Source organism: Primulina tabacum, chromosome 8, assembly GCF_025594145.1.
Source record: "Primulina tabacum isolate GXHZ01 chromosome 8, ASM2559414v2, whole genome shotgun sequence".
NCBI lineage: Eukaryota > Viridiplantae > Streptophyta > Magnoliopsida > Lamiales > Gesneriaceae > Primulina > Primulina tabacum.
Window position 1 is genome coordinate 40,263,873 of NC_134557.1, and position 19,321 is coordinate 40,283,193.

The 19,321-nt window shown below is 36.1% G+C and overlaps 1 protein-coding gene and 1 long non-coding RNA gene across 23 annotated transcripts in view; one reads left to right on the top strand and one right to left on the bottom strand.

Annotated features, from left to right (window-relative positions):
• The window catches only part of LOC142554148 (uncharacterized), a 139,496-nt gene that overhangs the window by 95,975 nt on the left and 24,200 nt on the right, over positions 1 to 19,321 (bottom strand). For 5 of the 21 annotated variants that reach the window (XR_012822109.1, XR_012822112.1, XR_012822108.1 and 2 more), the window contains exons 1-2: positions 2,046 to 2,274; positions 1,843 to 1,942 (exon numbers count right to left, since the gene is read on the bottom strand). Coding sequence is in view for 2 of the 21 variants with exons in the window: in XM_075664810.1 (XP_075520925.1) it covers positions 932 to 990 (59 nt within the window). In the remaining 19 variants the exon portion in view is untranslated. The other 16 variants (XR_012822121.1, XR_012822120.1, XR_012822126.1 and 13 more) reach the window with 9 other exon arrangements.
• LOC142554150 (uncharacterized) lies at positions 13,116 to 17,772 on the top strand. 2 transcript variants are annotated; one of them, XR_012822131.1, is made up of 3 exons: positions 13,116 to 13,329; positions 13,423 to 13,933; positions 17,697 to 17,772. It is a non-coding gene; the product is annotated as an uncharacterized LOC142554150 (long non-coding RNA). The 2 variants fall into 2 exon arrangements; XR_012822130.1 differs by lacking the exon at positions 17,697 to 17,772 and adding an exon at positions 17,479 to 17,635 and having other exon boundaries at positions 13,423 to 14,437.

A 19,321-nucleotide genomic window follows, 5' to 3' on the forward strand; every position in this document is an offset into this window, starting at 1 on the left:
AGCACGATCTTTCAACTGATGCACAGCTAATCTCAATCGATACTCTGGAGGATACTCAATCAAATCAAACAATTCCTCAATCTCAGAAAGCCATAACTCAGCTTTCTCAACTCCCTCTGAACCACTGAATCGAGGTGGATGCATAGAATGCAAACGCGCAACTAATTCATCCATCCTAAGCTGCTCTAGCTGATCAGCAGCTTGCTCAACAAAAGTATAATCAACAACACGGACACGAGGTCTACAACGTCCACGACCTCGACCTCGAGCTAGAGAAATCTCATCAACAGAAATTTCTCCACCTCCTTCTATTCTATACGATAAAACACCAAAACAATTAGAATGGAAGTAAACAAATCATATAATAACATAAGCATGTTGTCAAGTAGCATACACAGGCGCAAAAATCATTTTAGTGCCAAGACTCGAGTGTCCTAGACTCTAGTTCGAGCGTATCCCAGTTTACGCTCTTATTCCAAGATGTGAGGCTCATTTAATCTAATGACAATTAATGATCAAACAATAATGGTTTGACTTAAAACTGCAGCGGAAAAAGGTTTAAAATATTTTAAAACGGACCTCAGGGCCTAGAAAGTTTCGGCATGACCTCCCCGTAAATAGGACATCCTGAAAAACTCAAGCAGCAATTTATATCAATAAATACTCCACTAGAGTCATTAAAACAAAACCGAAATTAAACAACCTATAGCCGCACTGGTCAGGACTAAACAGAAATTAAAACTTACCAAATACTCACCAGATCATAAACATCACAGAGTCGACTCAGAACATCACAAAACAACCAAATACTACTACAGATACACGGGGCATCTCCCCGGCAAATAAACTACAATACAAGACTGAAACAAACCCAAGACATACATATAGACTAACTGGGAGACTCCACTGAACAGAACCAAGCAATCCAACCTCAATCCCGAGCTCCACTGGCGGAACCTCGGCCTGATGCTGCAAAACGACTCGGGAGATCTACCATGGTGCCCAATAGCAACCAGAGTAGCCCCCCAGTAAACAACTGAGGTTAGGATTCTGGTATAAAAAAGTCCAACAATAACAACAATAACATAAATCATGGCACAACATAACGAACTAGATGACACAACCCCAGCGCTCACCTCAAAAGGCTGCACTAACCACGGGATTGTTCAATCACATCTACGGTCTCATGTGTATAGGCCTATCAGCCACACAATGATCCCGAGATAAACAACAGTGCCAGATAACAACGGATATCAACAATGGCTAACAAGAACGATAGGGCTCAACATGAATGTCATAACTGTATACCCGATGCTAAATGCCAATAATATGTCATAATAATAAACATAGATCACAACGAAGACATTTAACAATTTACAACAGTCAACAAATCATAAACACGATCCATGTAACACAGAATGACAATTAAACATAATTTATGTTTTACCGAGCTGTAACATACCTATACCACTAAAATGATCTTCAAGAATGATCAACTGATTTTTCTTAGCCTAAAACAATAAAATAAGACGAATAATTCCACAACTCATCATTATTTACATTACAACCATTATCAACTCGATAATCCTTAGATTAATTCCAATGATAACAACCATACTATAACATCTTTAAATATAACACAACAATTCGACATAATTAATAGGCTCGCCAAAATATACCTCGAAGATTTTCAATGACCGAACCTACAACAATTATCCAATAAATATGTCAATAAAACACTATTCGAACGACGAAAACAAATTAAATCAAAATGGGTAAAAATCCAAATTTCGGCAGCCTACTATCACGCTTAGAAGCTGAAATTTCGGACTAGGAACTCACAAGGTCGAAGTTTACTCTAGTCGCTAGCGGTCTCGAGGCGATAACCCACCGGAAACTCGTCGGAGTTACTGTTCACGAGCGGAAAAATTCAGAAAACTAGCTGGAAAAATTCAGAAAGCGAGCTGGAGTTAAAGGGAAATCACAAGGTTTAGAACCCACTCCAACACACAACAAAATTCCAAGGAATTAAACTTAAATCTCACCTAAATCGAACCAACAGCAGCAGCTACGAACATGCCTCGATTCGGGCTGAAACGAGCATCAAAAGTGGCGATTCATGGTTCAAAACGAAGCTACTGAAGTAAGGAAGAAAACCCCTCAAACCGTTCGAGATTTCGACGCCGGACTGTAAAGTTATGGCCTCTCAAATTTGAAGGTGCTGAAGGTGACGAAAATGGAGGTGGGTTACAGGAATGGGTTTGGGAAATTGGCTTCTTCCTCTTCTCTCTCAAGGTTAAGTTGTGTGTATGTATATGTTTATTTAGTTACTAAAAAAATAGTAACACATGCCCAATAATTTCGGTTTTGCATTTATTTGCTCTTGTGTGCTATTTCAATCTCTATATGTATTTTTATATTGTTTTAACTCTGATATTCTAAAATACATATTTTTAACACACTTCTTGAATTTATTTGGCATAAATAATTATTTTAATTTACAACTCAATAATTATTCTAATTATGCCAAAATTACCGGATAATTAATTCCAGGACCTTACACTAGCTATAGCTTTTGATAAAGCGGTAAGCACTCGGTCCTACAAATAATTGTAATTTATTTATCTTTTATTTTTGTGATATTCATCATAGGAATAAAATAGACTTATCATTTGATTCATATCTTATTTCATTCTACCATATCAAGTGAGTGCATCCAAAAATCTATATTTATTCTTACATACATGAAGGGTTTCTAATTTTTTATTGACTAGAACATGAAGATATAAATATAGACCGCCAAATACATTTTTATGGTAATATCACAAGAGTAGCATCATACTCGATCTGTCTCGCGAAAATTTCTTATTTCTTGTTTGATTAATTACTTTCACGAAAATTAAATATCAGTCATATCTTTTATTAAAAAAATTTGCTTTTATATTTTATATATTTACTTATTTGCGATTTTTGTCATCTATGTTATCAAAATTCATTTTCATATGTTAGCTTCGTTTTTTATTAAATAATAGTCTGTGTAAAATAGTTTATACTCAAAAATGATTTTATTACAATTTAACCTGGTCAACTTTTGTAGTTATCTCAATACAAATGAAAGGTCGATCTTCGAAAAAAATACAAACTTTTTGGGAGTTCATAAGCTAGAAAAGATGTTTGCTAAAAAAATATAAAAGACATTATAAGATGTTTAAATATGTTGTTTAATAGCTTATATGTGGTTTAAAAAAAGTTGGATCACTCGAAGTTATTTTTTCGAAAATATTATTTAGTATTTTCTAAAACATATAATAATATAACATCCAAAAATTCAATGAAGGAGATCTCAATTTATGTCCAAAAATATTTTTTCATATCAGATACAAAGACATTCTTATTCAGGACACTAGCATTACATATATGATATCATCCTTAAACTTTCACAAAAGAGCTTAGTTCCCTGAAATGCTTCCAAGGCATGTCCCAGACCACAGCCTCGTAGTTTCCCGGCGCATTGCCGGCAGTCTTATCATTCGCGATGATGACCAATCTGTAATTCGTACCTTCGACTACTTGGGTTTCACCCTTCACCGCCTTTACAAACTCCAACTGCACATTAGCCTTCTTGTTGTGCTCCGACACCGCGAATCTAGCGATTTCCAACACCTCTGGCACGTTAACGTTCGGAATCGGCCGCCAGTTGCCAACGATGGCACTAGGCGAAATGGCCAAGGCTTGGTAATGAAATGAAGCCACCAATATCAAGAGGATCGCTGAGAAAAGAGGGCAAGATTTGAGTTGCATATTTTCTTTTGCTGTGAAGAATGCTTTGTGTTAGTTTCTTTCTTCTTTGTGTGGAAATACGCAGTGATGCTCTGTAATTTATATAGCACTGCAACTACTTTGCAATTGTGTCATTTGACATATTTGCCCTCTACTTTTGGTTGGTTGACTTACTTTCTACTCCAGATGTATGTAATATATATACTTTAAGATTACAATAATAGTGTCAGTATATATACACTTTTTGGGAACTATTTTTTATACAAGTGAGCCAATAATTATTTATTCTAATATTAGCATATCGATACACTTTGTGTGTAAAATAATAGATAAAATTTAAATTTATATAATTTAATTCAAAATTTTTATTTTTTATAATATAAAAATGAACTGAAAAAAACTATTATTGAAAAAAGGTATATATCAATTACAAATGGCAGATTATTTTAAATAATTGTTAATCTTTAGTACTCCAAAATAGGGGATGCAATTTCAAATTGAGAGTATTTTAGGTAAAAACAAAAAAGGCTTCACCAAGCACATCAAATTGTTTTGCACATGCATTGTATGTATAATGGAAAACTATTATTTCAAAAATAAAAAAGATAAAATTATATCTTTTGTCATGTAATATGAATGTTTTCATTTTCAATTATGGTATCGATCAATTCATATTTGTAATCCTCTAGCTTGCACATATTTTTCAATTTTAGTCATTTTTTACGTTGCATCATACATGTCTACAATGTATCATCGTCACGTCATTAATTTTTGATGACACACCATCATATTCAGGTGACATGTCTTCATTTTCCACTGATAAGTCAACACTCAAATAGAAAAAATATTAAAATTGAAAAAATGTGTAAATTAGTGGACGAAAATTATAAATTGACTAATAACATGACAAAAACTGAAAAACATGCAAGTTATACGACCAAAATTTTAATTTTCCATGTGTATAAAATAGTGTCTACAAAATATAATTAATATTTTAATTCATATTTTTTTATTTTACCGTCTAAACTAAATTTAATTTTTTTTTACTAACAATAATATATATTATAAAAAATAAAATATAATTATAAATGATGGATAATTTTAAAATTGTATTTTTAATTTTACTCCTTCAAAATAGGAGAAGAGGTTTAAAAAATGTGGATATTTTAAGTATAGCGAAAAGGCTTCTTCATCGTCTTCAAAGGTAGTGTCCGAGTTGATAGAGTATGTGAGTGTTTAACCAATAGTCAGGAGTTCGATTCTCACTATCAAAATCTTCTCGGACGAGCTTGTCACACAAAACTTGGCCAATATGATTTACATGGCTAATGTGGTGTGCATACTGCTACATTAATCCAGGATTTTTTCATTATGCACTGAACGTAGCGGCTGCGGGTTCCCACATCATATAAAAAAGCCTCTTCACCATTCACACCATTTTTTTAAGGGATATGCATCAATTTTAGTTAAAGCCTTTATTGTCTTTTGGGAAGATTATAATGAAGGAAAGTAGGGAACTAAAAAATAATGACTTTTTGAACAAGTATTTTAAAATATTTTTATTGTTTTATAAGTGAAAAACTTAAATTATGTGTGTGTATAAGATTTTAGTAAAACCTTTTTGAAAAATATTGTAGGACCGAAGGCTTGCCACTTTACCAAAAATTTTAGCTGACGGTAATGGTGTAACTCAAATCTTTTAAACCGCACAGCATCTCAAGCACCACGGTTCGATCGCTCTACCAAGCAGGAACAATTATTGCACCCAACAAATCTCCCTCCCAATAATTGTACTCTTTGCAATCAATGAGAATCGAACCTATGACCTTGGCTCTGATACCAATTGTAGAATCGAGCGCTTGCCGTTTTACCAAAAGATATAGCTGGTGGTAATGATGTAATTCAAATCTTTTATACCGCACAGCAGCTCAAGCAACACGGTTCGATCGCTCTACCAAGCAAAGACAATTATTGCACTCAACAAATATTTTTTAAAAATTGTTATCAAAGTATATTTTTTAAATAACAATTGAGAGGTGTTTTTGTATGTTTTTATAATAAAAAACGCGGGTTAAAGAGAATGAAAAGAATTTTATTCAATTGTTGTCAAAATTCTTTATAATTATTTTAAACTTTAAAATCGCTTTTTTCTTAAAAAATAATTGTCCAAACACCTTTTTAACTCTAAAATGTTGTTGTAGAAATATTTGTCTAAACACGTATTTGTTTTTAAAACAACTTTTACAATAATTCTATAATTTTTTTTGTAAAAATTCTTTTATAAAACGTTTTATAAATATTTATCCAAACAAAGTCTATACATTGAGAGAGAATTTGTGAGGCTCATTTACTCTAACGACAATTAATGATCAAACAATAATGGTTTGATTTAAAACTGCAGCAGAAAAAGGTTTAAAATACTTTAAAACAGACTTTTATTTCAAAATATACTCCAACTAGAGTCATTAAAACAAAACCAAACTCAACAACCTATAGCCGCACTGGCCAGGACTAAACAGACTTTAAAACTTACCAAATACTCGTCAGATCATTAAAATCACAGAGTCGCCTCAGAACATAACCAGAACAACCAAATATCAATACAGATACACGGGGCATCTCCCCGGCAAATAAACTACAATACAAGACTGAATAAACTCAAGACATACATATAAACTAACTGGGAGACTCCGCTGAATAGAACCAAGCAATCCAACCTCAATCCCGAGCTCCACTGCCGGAACCCCGGCCTGATGCTGCAAAACGACTCGGGAGATCTACCATGGTGCCCAATAGCAACCACAGCAGCCACCACAGTAAACAACTGAGGTTAGGATTCTGGTATGAAACAGTTCAACAATAACATAAATAATGCATAATCATATAATAAAATGTACTAATGCATAAGTAGGCTGCCCCGAAGTGTAATTATACTCGCTTCGATTTAATTTCGCTTTGTCGATTTTAATGCATTATATTGACGTATATATTGGGTTTATATTGTAGATTCGATCGTTGGAGAGCTTTGAGGTATAAATCGAAGAGTGTGTGAATTAGTATCGAGTTAATCGTGTGATTATTTTGGAGAATTACGGTTATTTAGTTGAAATTTCAGAATTGTTGAAATTGATTTCGGAATTAAGTCTTGATAATTAAAAATCAATAAGTTGGATTAATTTAGTTTTATTGGCGAATTGTGAATTATTCGACCTATTTTTATCATTGTTGATATCCGTTGTTATCTGGCACTGTTGTTTATCTCGGGATCATTGTGTGGCTGATAGGCCTATACACATGAGACCGTAGATGTGATTGAACAATCCTGTGGTTAGTGCAGCCTTTTGAGGTGAGCGCTGGGATTGTGTCATCTAGTTCGTTTTGTTGTGACATCCTGTTATATCGTATCAGCTGTATGGAGGCCGAGTCAGGGGTGTTTTTCAGCACAGCTTGGCATACCTCGCATACTTGGCAGGGCGGTTTAGCTGCATGACGATGTAGCTCCCCTGTGTTGTTGCTCGAGCATTATTCGAGTTGTTATCGTACCGTTTGTTGGCTTCTGTTATCCCGGTTATTCGTTGAGCCTTTCATGCATTGCATATTACATTTTATTATATGATTATGCATGATTTATGTTATTGTTGTTATTGTTGAATTGTTTCATACCAGAATCCTAACCTCAGTTGTTTACTGGGGAGGCTGCTGTGGTTGCTATTGGACACCATGGTAGATCTCCCGAGTCGTTTTGCAGCATCAGGCCGGGGTTCCGGCAGTGGAGCTCGGGATTGAGGTTGGATTGCTTGGTTCTGTTCAGTGGAGTCTCCCAGTTAGTCTATATGTATGTATGCCTTGAGTTGTTTCAGTTTTGTATTGTAGTTTATTTGCCGGGGAGATGCCCCGTGTATCTGTAGTGATATTTGGTTGCTCTTGTGACGTTCTGAGTCGACTCTGTGATATTTATGATTTGGTGAGTAATTGGTAAGTGTTAATTCTGTTTAGTCCTGGCTAATGCGGCTATAGGTTGTTGACTTTGGTTTTGTTTTTAATGACTCTAGTTGGAGTATATTTTGATATAAATTGTTGTTTGAGTTTTCGGGATGTCCTACTTACGGGGAGGCCATGCCGAATTTTTTTTAGGCCCTGAGGTCTGTTTTAAAGTATTTTAAACCTTTTTCCGCTGCAGTTTTAAATCAAACCATTTTTGTTTGATCATTAATTGTCGTTAGAGTAAATGGGCCTCACATCTTGGTATCAGAGCGTAAACTGGGATACGCTCGAACTAGAGTCTAAGACACTTGAATCTTGGCACTAAAATGGTTGTTGCGCCTTTGTATGCTAATTGACAACATGTTTATGTGATTATATGATTTGTCCATTTCCATTCTAATTGTTTTGGTATTTTATCGTATAGAATGGAGAGAGGTGGAGAAATTCCTGTTGATGAGATTCCTTTAGCTCGAGATCGAGGACGTGGACGTGGTAGACCTCGTGTCCGTGTTGTAGATGATACTTTTGTTGAGCAAGCTGCTGATCAGCTAGAGCAGCTTAGGATGGATGAGTTAGTTGCGCGTTTCCATTCTATGCATCCTCCTTGATTCAGTGGTTCAGAGGGAGTTGAGAAAGCTGAGTTATGGCTTTCTGAGATTGAGGAATTGTTTGATTTGATTGAGTATCCTCCAGAGTATCGATTGAGATTAGTTGTGCATCAGTTGAAAGATCGTGCTAAAATGTGGTGGTCTACTACATTGATGACTTTAGATGCTCAGAGGATTGTTTCATCGTGGGATATATTCAAGCTGAAGTTTAAGGAGAGTTATTGTCCTTCATCATTCTACAGTTCTAAGGCTTCTGAGTTTCATAACCTGAAACAAGGCGATATGTCAGTTGCGGAGTATGCAGATTCTTTTTATGCTATGCTGAGATATGCTCCTCATGTTGCTGCAAGTCAGGTTGCAGTTGTTGAAAGTTTTATTGAAGGATTGAACGATCATCTGCACCTTTTTTGTTTCTACCGGTAAGCCACTGAATTATCTTGAAGCAGTGGAAATAGCAAAAAGGGCTGAAGCTAGTCTTAAGAGGAGTGGCAATCGAGTTTCTACCCAACATCATCAGTCGGGGAGACAACAATTCAGTTCATCTGGTTCTGCATCTCTTCGTCCACGTGGGAAGCAATTTAAGAAGCCTGGTTCTAGTTCTTCGAGTTCAGGGAGTTCAGGGAACCGTGGTGGATATCGTTACAGTGGCCCTTATTGTGATCACTGTGGAGGCAAGCATTCCAGTAATCAGTGTGTTGGAGTTCAAGGGGTTTGTAATAATTGTGGTCGGCCGGGTCATTTTGCTAGAGTCTGTCCTAGTAAGACGGGGAAATTAGCCCAGGCAGGTAGTGGAGCTCAAAGTAATAGAATTCCAGCAGCGTCCCAGTCTTCCCATCAGCCTAGTCGCCCTTCGCATCAGAGCAGAGGGCAAGGTGGTCAACAGAATCAGTCATCTGTTCATGTATTTGCTTTGACTGAGGATGAGGCTCAGGCAGCTCCAGGTACTGTCATTACTGGTAATTGTACTCTATGTGGTTTTATAGCACGAGTGTTATTTGATACTGGAGCATCTCATTCCTTTGTTTCTCATGCATTCGTTGTTTCGCATGATCTTCGCACCACTAGTATGAATTCCAATCTATCTGTTGCTACTTCGATGGGCAAAATGATTATCACTGATAATGTGGTGTTCATTGCGGTTTTGTTTCACGATGAAAATGTTCTATATCTGAATCTCATAGTTCTACCTATGCATGACTTTGATTGCATCGTTGATATGGATGTTTTGACTGCAAATCGTGCCACTGTTGACTGTTATCGAGGAATAGTTCGTTTCAGGCCTAGCTTTGCTCCTAGATAGGAATTTCTATAGCCTGTGGTTCTCAAGCCAAGATTCCTCTAGTTTCTGCCATTGAGATGAATCGATTGTTAGATTTTGGTCATGAAGGTTTTCTAGTTTATGTTGTTGATCTATCACAGGATGAGTGACGGATTTCTGATATTCCTGTAGTCCGTGAGTTTCCTGATGTGTTTCCAAAAGAGATTCCTGGTTTTCCACCAGAACGAGAAGTTGAGTTCAGTATCGAATTAATGCCAGGAACTGAACCCATATCTCGAGCACCATATCGTTTAGCCCCTGTTGAGCTGAAAGAACAATTACAGGATTTGTTGAGTAAAGGTTATATTCGTCCGAGTTCTTCACCATGGGTAGCTCCGATTCTATTTGTCAAGAAGAAAGATGGTACGATGCGGATGTGTATTGATTATCGGCAATTGAATAAGTTTACTGTCAAGAATAAATATCCACTCCCTAGGATTGATGACTTATTTGATCAGTTGCAAGGTACTTCGGTGTATTCTAAGATTGATCTTCGTTCTGGGTATCATCAAGTGCGAGTTAGACAAGAAGATGTGCCGAAAACAGCTTTTCGCACGAGATACGGACACTTTGAATTTTTTATTATGCCTTTTGGTTTGACCAATGCTCCTGCTGTGTTTATGGACTTGATGAATCGAGTATTTCGTAAATATCTCGATCTTTTGTGATTGTATTCATCGATGATATTCTTGTTTATTCCAAATCCGAGGAAGAGCATGCCAAACACTTGAGGATAGTTCTTCGAATTCTTCAAAAGAAGCAGTTGTACGCCAAGCTATCCAAGTGTGAGTTTTGGTTAGATAGAGTTGTGTTTCTGGGTCATGTCATATTTCAACATGGTATTTCTGTCGATCCAAGTAAAGTGGAAGCAGTTCTGAACTGGGCACGACCGACCAATGTGCCAGAGATTCGTAGTTTCATGGGTTTAGCTGGTTATTACCGGAGATTTATGGAAAATATCTCGAAGATTGCTAAACCTATCACTCAACTGACTCAGAATAATCAGAGATTCATTTGGTCTGATGAATGTGAGTCAAGTTTTGTCGAGTTGAAGAAGAGATTGACTTCTGCACCAGTTCTTACCATTCCAAGTGGTTCTGGAGGATTCGTTGTTTGTACCGACGCATCAAATAGAGGATTAGGTTGTGTTCTGATTGCACTATGGCAGAGTTGTGGCCTATGGTTCTCGTCAGTTGAAACCGCATGAGTCTAAGTATCCTGTTCATGACTTGGAATTGGCTGCTATTGTTTTTGCTTTCATGATTTGGAGACATTATTTGTTTGGGGAGCAATTTGTAATCTATTCTGATCACAAAAGCTTGAAGTATCTATTCTCTCAGTCAGATCTAATTATGAGACAGAGACGTTGGATGGATCTTTTGAAAGATTATGATTGTGAGATCCAATATCATCCGGGAAAAGTGATTGTCATTGCCAATGCTTTGAGCCGTAAGATTGTTGATGTTAATTTATCCTCGATTCGTGTTTCTAAGTTACGAGAGGATATTTACACCTCTGGGTTGGATTTTCAAATCCAAGGTAATGCTGTTTGTGTATCTCAGATTTCTGTTGAGCCAGAGTTGATTCAGATTGTAAAGTCAGCTCAGAAAACTGATGATCGAGATCTGAAATCTTATGAGTTAGTATCTCAAGGACACCAATCTGGTTTCTCAATTCACTCAGATGATTCTCTTCGGTTGAATGGTAGATTGGTTGTCCCCGATATTCCTGAATTGCGTACAGTCATTCTTAAAGAAGCTCATTGTACTCGATATAGTATCCACCCAGGAGGCAGGAAAATGTATCATATTCTACGGCCTCAGTTTTGGTGGAAGAATATGAAAAAGGATGTGGCTAAGTTTGTGTCTCGTTGTATGAACTATCAGCAAGTCAAAGCGGAACGAATGAGACCGGGAGGATTACTGCATAGCCTTGAGGTTCCTCAGTGGATCTGGGAGCACGTGGCTATGGATTTTGTCACGCATTTGCCACGTACTTCTCAACATTTCGATGCCATTTGGGTGATTGTCGATAGATTATCTAAATCGGCACACTTTATTCCGTATGAGAGGACATATTCGTATAAGAAGATGGCTCGTCTGTATATTGAAAATGTTGTGAGACTTCATGGAGTTCCAGTTGCAATAGTCTAAGATCGTGACCCTAGATTCACATCAAAGTTTTGGACTAGTTTTCAAAAAGAAATGGGTACACGACTTGCGATGAGTACTGCGTACCATCCTCAGATAGATGGTCAGACAGAGCGTACAATCCAGACACTCGAGGATCTACTTCGAGCTGTAGTCATGGATTTTAAAGACAGTTGGCAGGAAGCTTTACCACTGGTAGAATTTTCATATAACAACAGTTTCCAGGTGACTATTGGTATGGCTCCTTTTGAAGCTTTGTAAGGAAGACGATGTCGATCACCTCTTTGTTGGGATGAATTTGGTGAGAAGCAGTTGACTGGACCTGACATTGTTCAGGAAATGCATGATAAAGTCCAGTTGATTCGTCAGAGAATGAAAGCTGCCCAAGATCGTCAAGCTAGTTATGCTGACAGACGTCGTCGACCTCTAGAATTTCAAGTTGGAGATTTTGTGTTTCTGAGGATCTTCTCGTTTAGAGGTGTTGTTCGTTTTGGTATGAGGGGTAAGTTGTCACCTCGTTTCGTTGGTCCCTACGAGATTGTTGAGCGTATTGGGACTTGCGCTTATCGTTTGGATTTGCCTCAGTCATTGTCTGGCATCCATGATGTTTTCCATGTTTCTATGTTGCGTAAGTATGAGCCCGATCCGTCTCATGTGATTCAGCCTGATGAGGTTGAACTTGATCTGTCTCTATCGTATACTGAGTATCCTGTTTGTATCTTGGATCATAAAGATAAAGTTTTACGCAATAAAGTTATACCACTTGTACGTGTTCAGTGGTCGAGGCATGGGGTAGAAGAACCAACATGGGAAACAGAAGAGAAGATGAGATCATCTTATCCATATCTGTTTGATTCTTTGTAATGTATTGTTGGTTTCGTATCGTGTGTAAGATGTATGTGTATAAACAGAAATTTCGAGGACCAAATTTGTTTTAAGGGTTGGAGAAATGTAAGGTCCTGAAATTAATTATCCGATAATTTTGGCATAATTAGAATAATTATTGAGTTTTAAATTAAAATAATTATTTATGCCAAATAAATTCAAGAAAGTGTGTTAAAAATATGTATTTTAGAATTTCGGAGAATTTAATGATATAAAAATACATATAGAGATTAAAATAGCACACAAGAGCAAATAAATGCGAAACCGGGATTATTGGGCATGTGTTACTATTTTTTTAGTAACTAAATATACATATACATACACACAATTTGTCTTTTGGAGAGAGAAATGAAGAAATCAGAAACCCAATCCCCAATCTCATAACCTTCCTTCCCCCTCCATTTTCGTCACTTTCAGCACCTTCATATTGGAGAAGCCGTAACTTTCCCGTCCGGCGTCGAAATCACGAACGGTTTGAGGGGTTTTCTTCCTTACATCAGTAGCTTCGTTTTGAACCATGAGTTGCTACTTTTGATGCTTGTTTCAGCCCCAATCAAACCATGTTTCGGGACTGCTCCTGTTCGAGTTTCTTGTTCGATTTTAGGTGAGCTATTGCTTGGTTTTTCTTGGTTTTCTGGTGTATATTGAGCAAGGATTTGAAGCTTAAATCTTACCTTGCTGTTCCTGCATTTTCCAGCTAGTTTTCAGTTCGGTTTTTGATCGTGAATAGTGTTTTCCGACATCTTTTCCGGCGAGTAGCAACATTGGACCGCTAGCGACTAGTTTATACTTCGATCTTGGTAATTTTGGATCCAATTCCAGATTTTTCGGTGCATAAGTAGGCTGCCCCGAAGTGTAATTTTACTCGCTTCGATTTAATTTCGCTTTGTCGATTTTAATGCATTATATTGACGTATATATTGGGTTTATATTGTAGGTTCGATCGTTGGAGAGCTTTGAGGTATAAATCGAAGAGTTTGTGAATTAGTATCGAGTTAATCGTGTGATTATTTTGGAGAATTACGGTTATTTAGTTGAAATTTCAGAATTGTTGAAATTGATTTGGGAATTAAGTTTTGATAATTAAAAATCAATAAGTTGGATTAATTTAGTTTTATTGGCGAATTGTGAATTATTCGACCTATTTTTATCATTGTTAGGTCGAGGAGATTAAAGTTGAGCTTGTTGGGATTTTAGAGTCGGTTTAGGTATGTTACAGTTCGGTAACATACGACGGTAAAACATAAAATTATGTTTAATTGTCATTCTGTATTGCACTAATCGTGTTTATGATTTGTTGACTGTTGTAATATGTTAAATGTTTTCGTTGTGATATATGTTTATTATTGTGACATATTATTGGCATTTAGCATCGGACATACAGTTATGACATTCATGTTGAGCCTATCGTTCTTGTTAGCCCATTGTTTATATCTGTTGTTATCTGCCACTGTTGTTTATCTCGGGATCATTGTGTGGCTGATAGGCCTATACACATGAGACCGTAGATGTGATTGAACAATCTCGTGGTTAGTGCAGCCTTTCGAGGTGAGCGCTGGGATTGTGTCATCTAGTTCGTTTTGTTGTGACATCCTGTTATATCGTATCAGCTGTATGGAGGCTGAGTCAGGGGTGTTTTTCAGCACAGCTTGGCATACCTCGCATACTTGGCAGGGCGGTTTAGCTGCATGATGATGTAGCTCCCCTGTGTTGTTGCTCGAGCATTATTCCAGTTGTTATCGTACCGTTTGTTGGATTCTGTTATCCCGGTTATTCGTTGAGCCTTTCATGCATTGCATATTACATTTTATTATATGATTATGCATGATTTATGTTATTGTTGTTATTGTTGAACTGTTTCATACCAGAATCCTAACCTCAGTTGTTTACTGGAGGGGCTGCTGTGGTTGCTATTGGGCACCATGGTAGATCTCCCGAGTCGTTTTGCAGCATCAGGCCGGGGTTCCGGAAGTGCGGCTATAGGTTGTTGACTTTGGTTTTGTTTTCAATTACTCTAGTTGGACTATATTTTGATATAAATTGCTGTTTGAGTTTTCGGGATGTCCTACTTACGGGGAGGTCATGCCGAATTTTTTTTAGGCCCTGAGGTCTGTTTTAAAGTATTTTAAACCTTTTTGCGCTGCAGTTTTAAATCAAACCATTATTGTTTGATCATTAATTGTCGTTGGAGTAAATGGGCCTCACACTTCTACCACGTTAACGTTCGGAATCGGCCGCCAGTTGCCAACTATGGCACTAGGCGAAATGGCCAAGGCTTGGTAATGAAATGAAGCCACCAATATCAAGAGGAGCACATAGAGAAGAGGGCAAGATTTGAGTTGCATATTTTCTTCTGCTGTGAAGAATGCTTTGTGTTAGTTTCTTTCTTATTTGCGAGGAAATACGCAGTTATGCTATGTCATTTATATAGCACTGCAACTACTTTGCAATCGTGTCATTTGACATATTTTCCCTGAACTTTTGGTTGGTTGACTGTTTTTAAGTCCAGATGTTTGTAATATATATACTTTAAGATTACAATATTATTCTCATGTATTCACTTTTTAGAACTATTTTTTATACAAGTGATCTAATAATATATAAATAATATAATACTAGTTTTTTTTTTTTTTGAAAATTATAATACTAGTAATTTGATACACTTTGTGTGTAAAATAATGGATAAAATATAAATTTATATTTTATTCAAAAATTTTATTTTTTATAACCCAAACTAAATTGAAAAATTATTAAAAATAAATATATTAGAAAGAAATAAAATAAAATTATAAATGAGAGGTTATGTTAAATAACTTTAAAAATAATTATTAATCTTTACTCCTTTTAAAATATGGGATGAAGTTAAAAATGAGAGTATTTTTCAAAAAAGTTAAATGAGAGTAATCCACGAAACTGACAAAAAAATATAGTCATCTAATCCCTTAATTTGTATTTTTGCACATATGTTTTGTGTACAAATAGTGTATACAATATATAATTATACATTTTTATTCATTTTTATTTTTGCACGTATGTTTTGTGTACAAATAGTGTATACAATGTAAGGCTCTGTAAGTAATTATCCGGTAATTTGGCATAATTAGAATAATTATTGAGTTGTAAATTAAAATAATTATTTACGTCAAATAATTTTAGAAAGTGTGTTAAAAGTATGTATTTTAGAATATCGGAGAATTTAACGATATAAAAATACTTATAGAGTTTTAATAACACACGAGAGCAAAATAAATACAAACTGGATAAATGGGCTTGAGTTACTACTTTTGGTGACTAATTATTATATTTATACATACAACACACTCCTCCATTTATAGAAAGATTAAGGAAAAGGGGGAAATAATAAAGAAGGAAGCCAACACAATTCTCGTCACTTGTGTAACGGCTGCGATGGAATCGCCATATCTCCTCCGTCCCAAGTTGAAACTCAAAAATTCTTGAAGGATTATCTTCCTAACATCCTTAGCTTCGATTCAAGCCATAATCACGAATTTTGAGCAAGGAAACGAGCAGATCGAAGCTCCATTTCGTGAGCCCTGTTTATGTGCATTAGTTTTTGGTGAGTTTTCAGTTTTTGTGCTTTAGAATTTCGAGTTTTTGTGTATTGTGTGTGCGTTAAGAATCTCGACTTGTGATTAAATAGAACTTGTAGATCTGTTTGTTAGCTTTCTAGAGCCACTAGAATCATCGAATTTCAATTAGAAAAGGATTTGATATGAATTTTCTACCAAAATGCATCAAAACCGAATTATGCAATTGAGATGTGTAGAATACCTTCTGTAATTCGAGAATATGACCTCTGTGCAGTTGGAATTTGGAATTTTGGTTCAAATGAAATTGTAGAGCTAATGTCTTGTCTTCGAAATGAGACTTGAATCGTTAAATTCCAGTAAGAATTGCGAAAGTTATGGCTATTTTTCTGAAATTGCTCAGTATAAGATTTTCTGTCCGAGAATTGGTGAGTGGCAGTGTGTTCTTGCAAATTCTGAGATTAATCTACTAAGATTCTGAAGATGGTTTCAACTAGAAAAACTTAGATAATTGAGTTTTCTTTCAGTTCCAATTGACGGATATTGATTTGAGTTAATATTGAGCGAGATATGAATTTCATACTCTTTAGTGCCAAATCGGACATTGGAATAGAATGTAGTTTTCATGATCGGCTTATTGTTGTTTTGTTTAGGCCAAGGATCTTGAAAGTAAAGTTGATATTGGATTAGTCAAGTTGGTATATGTATATTACAGCTCGGTAACATACGACGGTAAAACATAAATTATGTTTAATTGTCATTCTGCGTTACACTGATCGTATCTATGACTTGTTGATTGTTATAAATTGTTAAATGCCTTCGTTGTGGTATATGTTTATTATTATGACATATTATTGGCATTTAGCATAGGGCATGATGTTATGACATTCATGTTGCGCCCTATCATTCTTGTTAGCCCATTGTTGATATCTGTTGTTATCTGGCACTGTTGTTATCTTGGGATTATGATGTGGCTGATAGGCCTATACACATGAGACCGTAGATTTGATTGAAAAATCTCGTGGTTAGTGTAGCCTTTTGAGGTGAGCGCTTGGATTGTGTCATCTAGTTCGTTCTGTTGTGCCATCTAGTTGTATCGTATCAGCTGTATGGAGGCCGAGTCAAGGGTGTTATTCAGCACAGCTTGGCATACCTCGCATACTTATTAGGGTGGTTTAGCTGCATGACGATGTAGCTCCCCTGAGTTATTGCTCGAGCATTATTCCAGTTGTTATCGTACCGTTTATTGCCTTCTGTTATCCCGATTATCGTTGAGCCGTTCATGCATTGCACATTATATTTTATTATATGATTATGCATGATTTATGTTTATTGTTGTTATTGTTGAACTGTTGCATACCAGAATCCTAACCTCAATTATTTACTGGGGGGCTGCTGTGGTTACTTTTGGATACCATGGTAGATCTATCGAGCCGTTTTGTAGCATCAGGCCGAGGTTCCGCCAGTGGAGCTCGGGATTGAGGTTGGATTGCTTGGTTATGTCTTGAAGTTTGTTTCAGTCTTGTGTTGTAGTTAATTTGTCGGGGAGATGCCCCGTGTATCTGTAGTGATATTTGGTTATTTTGTGATGTTCTGAGTCGACTCTGTGGTTCTTATGATCTGGTGAGTACTTGGTAAGTTTTAATTTCTGCTTAATCCTGGACAGTGCGGCTATAGGTTGTTTGACTTTGGTTTTTGATTTAATTACTCTAGTTGGAGTATATTTTGATATAAACTGCCTTTTGAGTTTTTCAGGATGTCCTAATTACGAGAAGGTAATGCCAAAAAATTTCTAGGCCCTGAGGTCCATTTTAAAGTATTTTAAACATTTTTTCCGCTGCTGCTTTAAATCAAAATATTATTATTTGATAATTACTTGTAATTAGAGTAAATGAGCCTCACATACAGTATATAATTATACATTTTTATTCAATTTTATTTTTTACAATCTAACCTAAATTTAAAAATTATTACTAAAAAACATGTATATTATATATAATAAAATAAAATTATAAATGATGAATCATTTTAAATAATATGAAAATAACTATTTGTGATGTCCATTTATTCTAATGACAATTAATGATCAAACAATAATATTTAATTTTATTCTGCAGCGGAAAAATGGTTTAAAATACTTTAAAACGGACCTCAGAGCCTAGAAAAATTTTCGACATGACCTCCCCGTAAGTAGAACATCTCAAAAAACTCAAGCATCAGAAAATAGTAAAATGACTTAAGACTGAAGCTACGATAATATAAACAATCACATGCAAGTATCAATCAGGCACACGTCAACAATTCTCAAGCATCAGTTCAACTAAGCCGGCAAGACTTTGAAACATACTAAAACTGATCCAAACTAAATAATAACAAGTCAAACACCCATACAGATACTCGGGACATCTCCCCGACAAATAAAATACGGCATAGAACTGATTCAAACTCCAAGACAACCATAAAGACTAGCTGGGAGACTTCAATGGACAAAACCAAGCAATCCCACCTCAATCACGAGCTCTGCTAGTGGAACCTCTGCTGGTGCTGCAAAACCACTCGTGAGATCTACCATGGTGACCAAAAGCAACAACAACAGCCCTTCCAGTAAACAAATGAGGTTAGAATTCTGCTATGAAATAGTTCAACAAACATACCAACAACATAAATTATGCATCAATATATATGTAGATGAAATGTGAAATGCATGAACATGGATCAATATCAACGAGGTAAACGGAGCCAAATGAACGATATTATCAACAAGAATAATACTCGAGCGACACACAGGGGAGCTACATCGTCATGTAGTTAAACCTCTCTGCCAAGTATGCGAGGTATGCCAGGCTGTGCAAATTAATACCCCAAATCGGCCTCCATACAGCTGTAACAATATATAACAGGATGGCACAAAACAACCGGATGACACAATCCCAGCGCTCACCTCAAAATGTTTCACTAACCACGTGATTATTCAATCATATCTACGATATCATTTGTATCAGTGTATATAGGCCTATCAGCCACACCATGATCACGAGATAAACAACA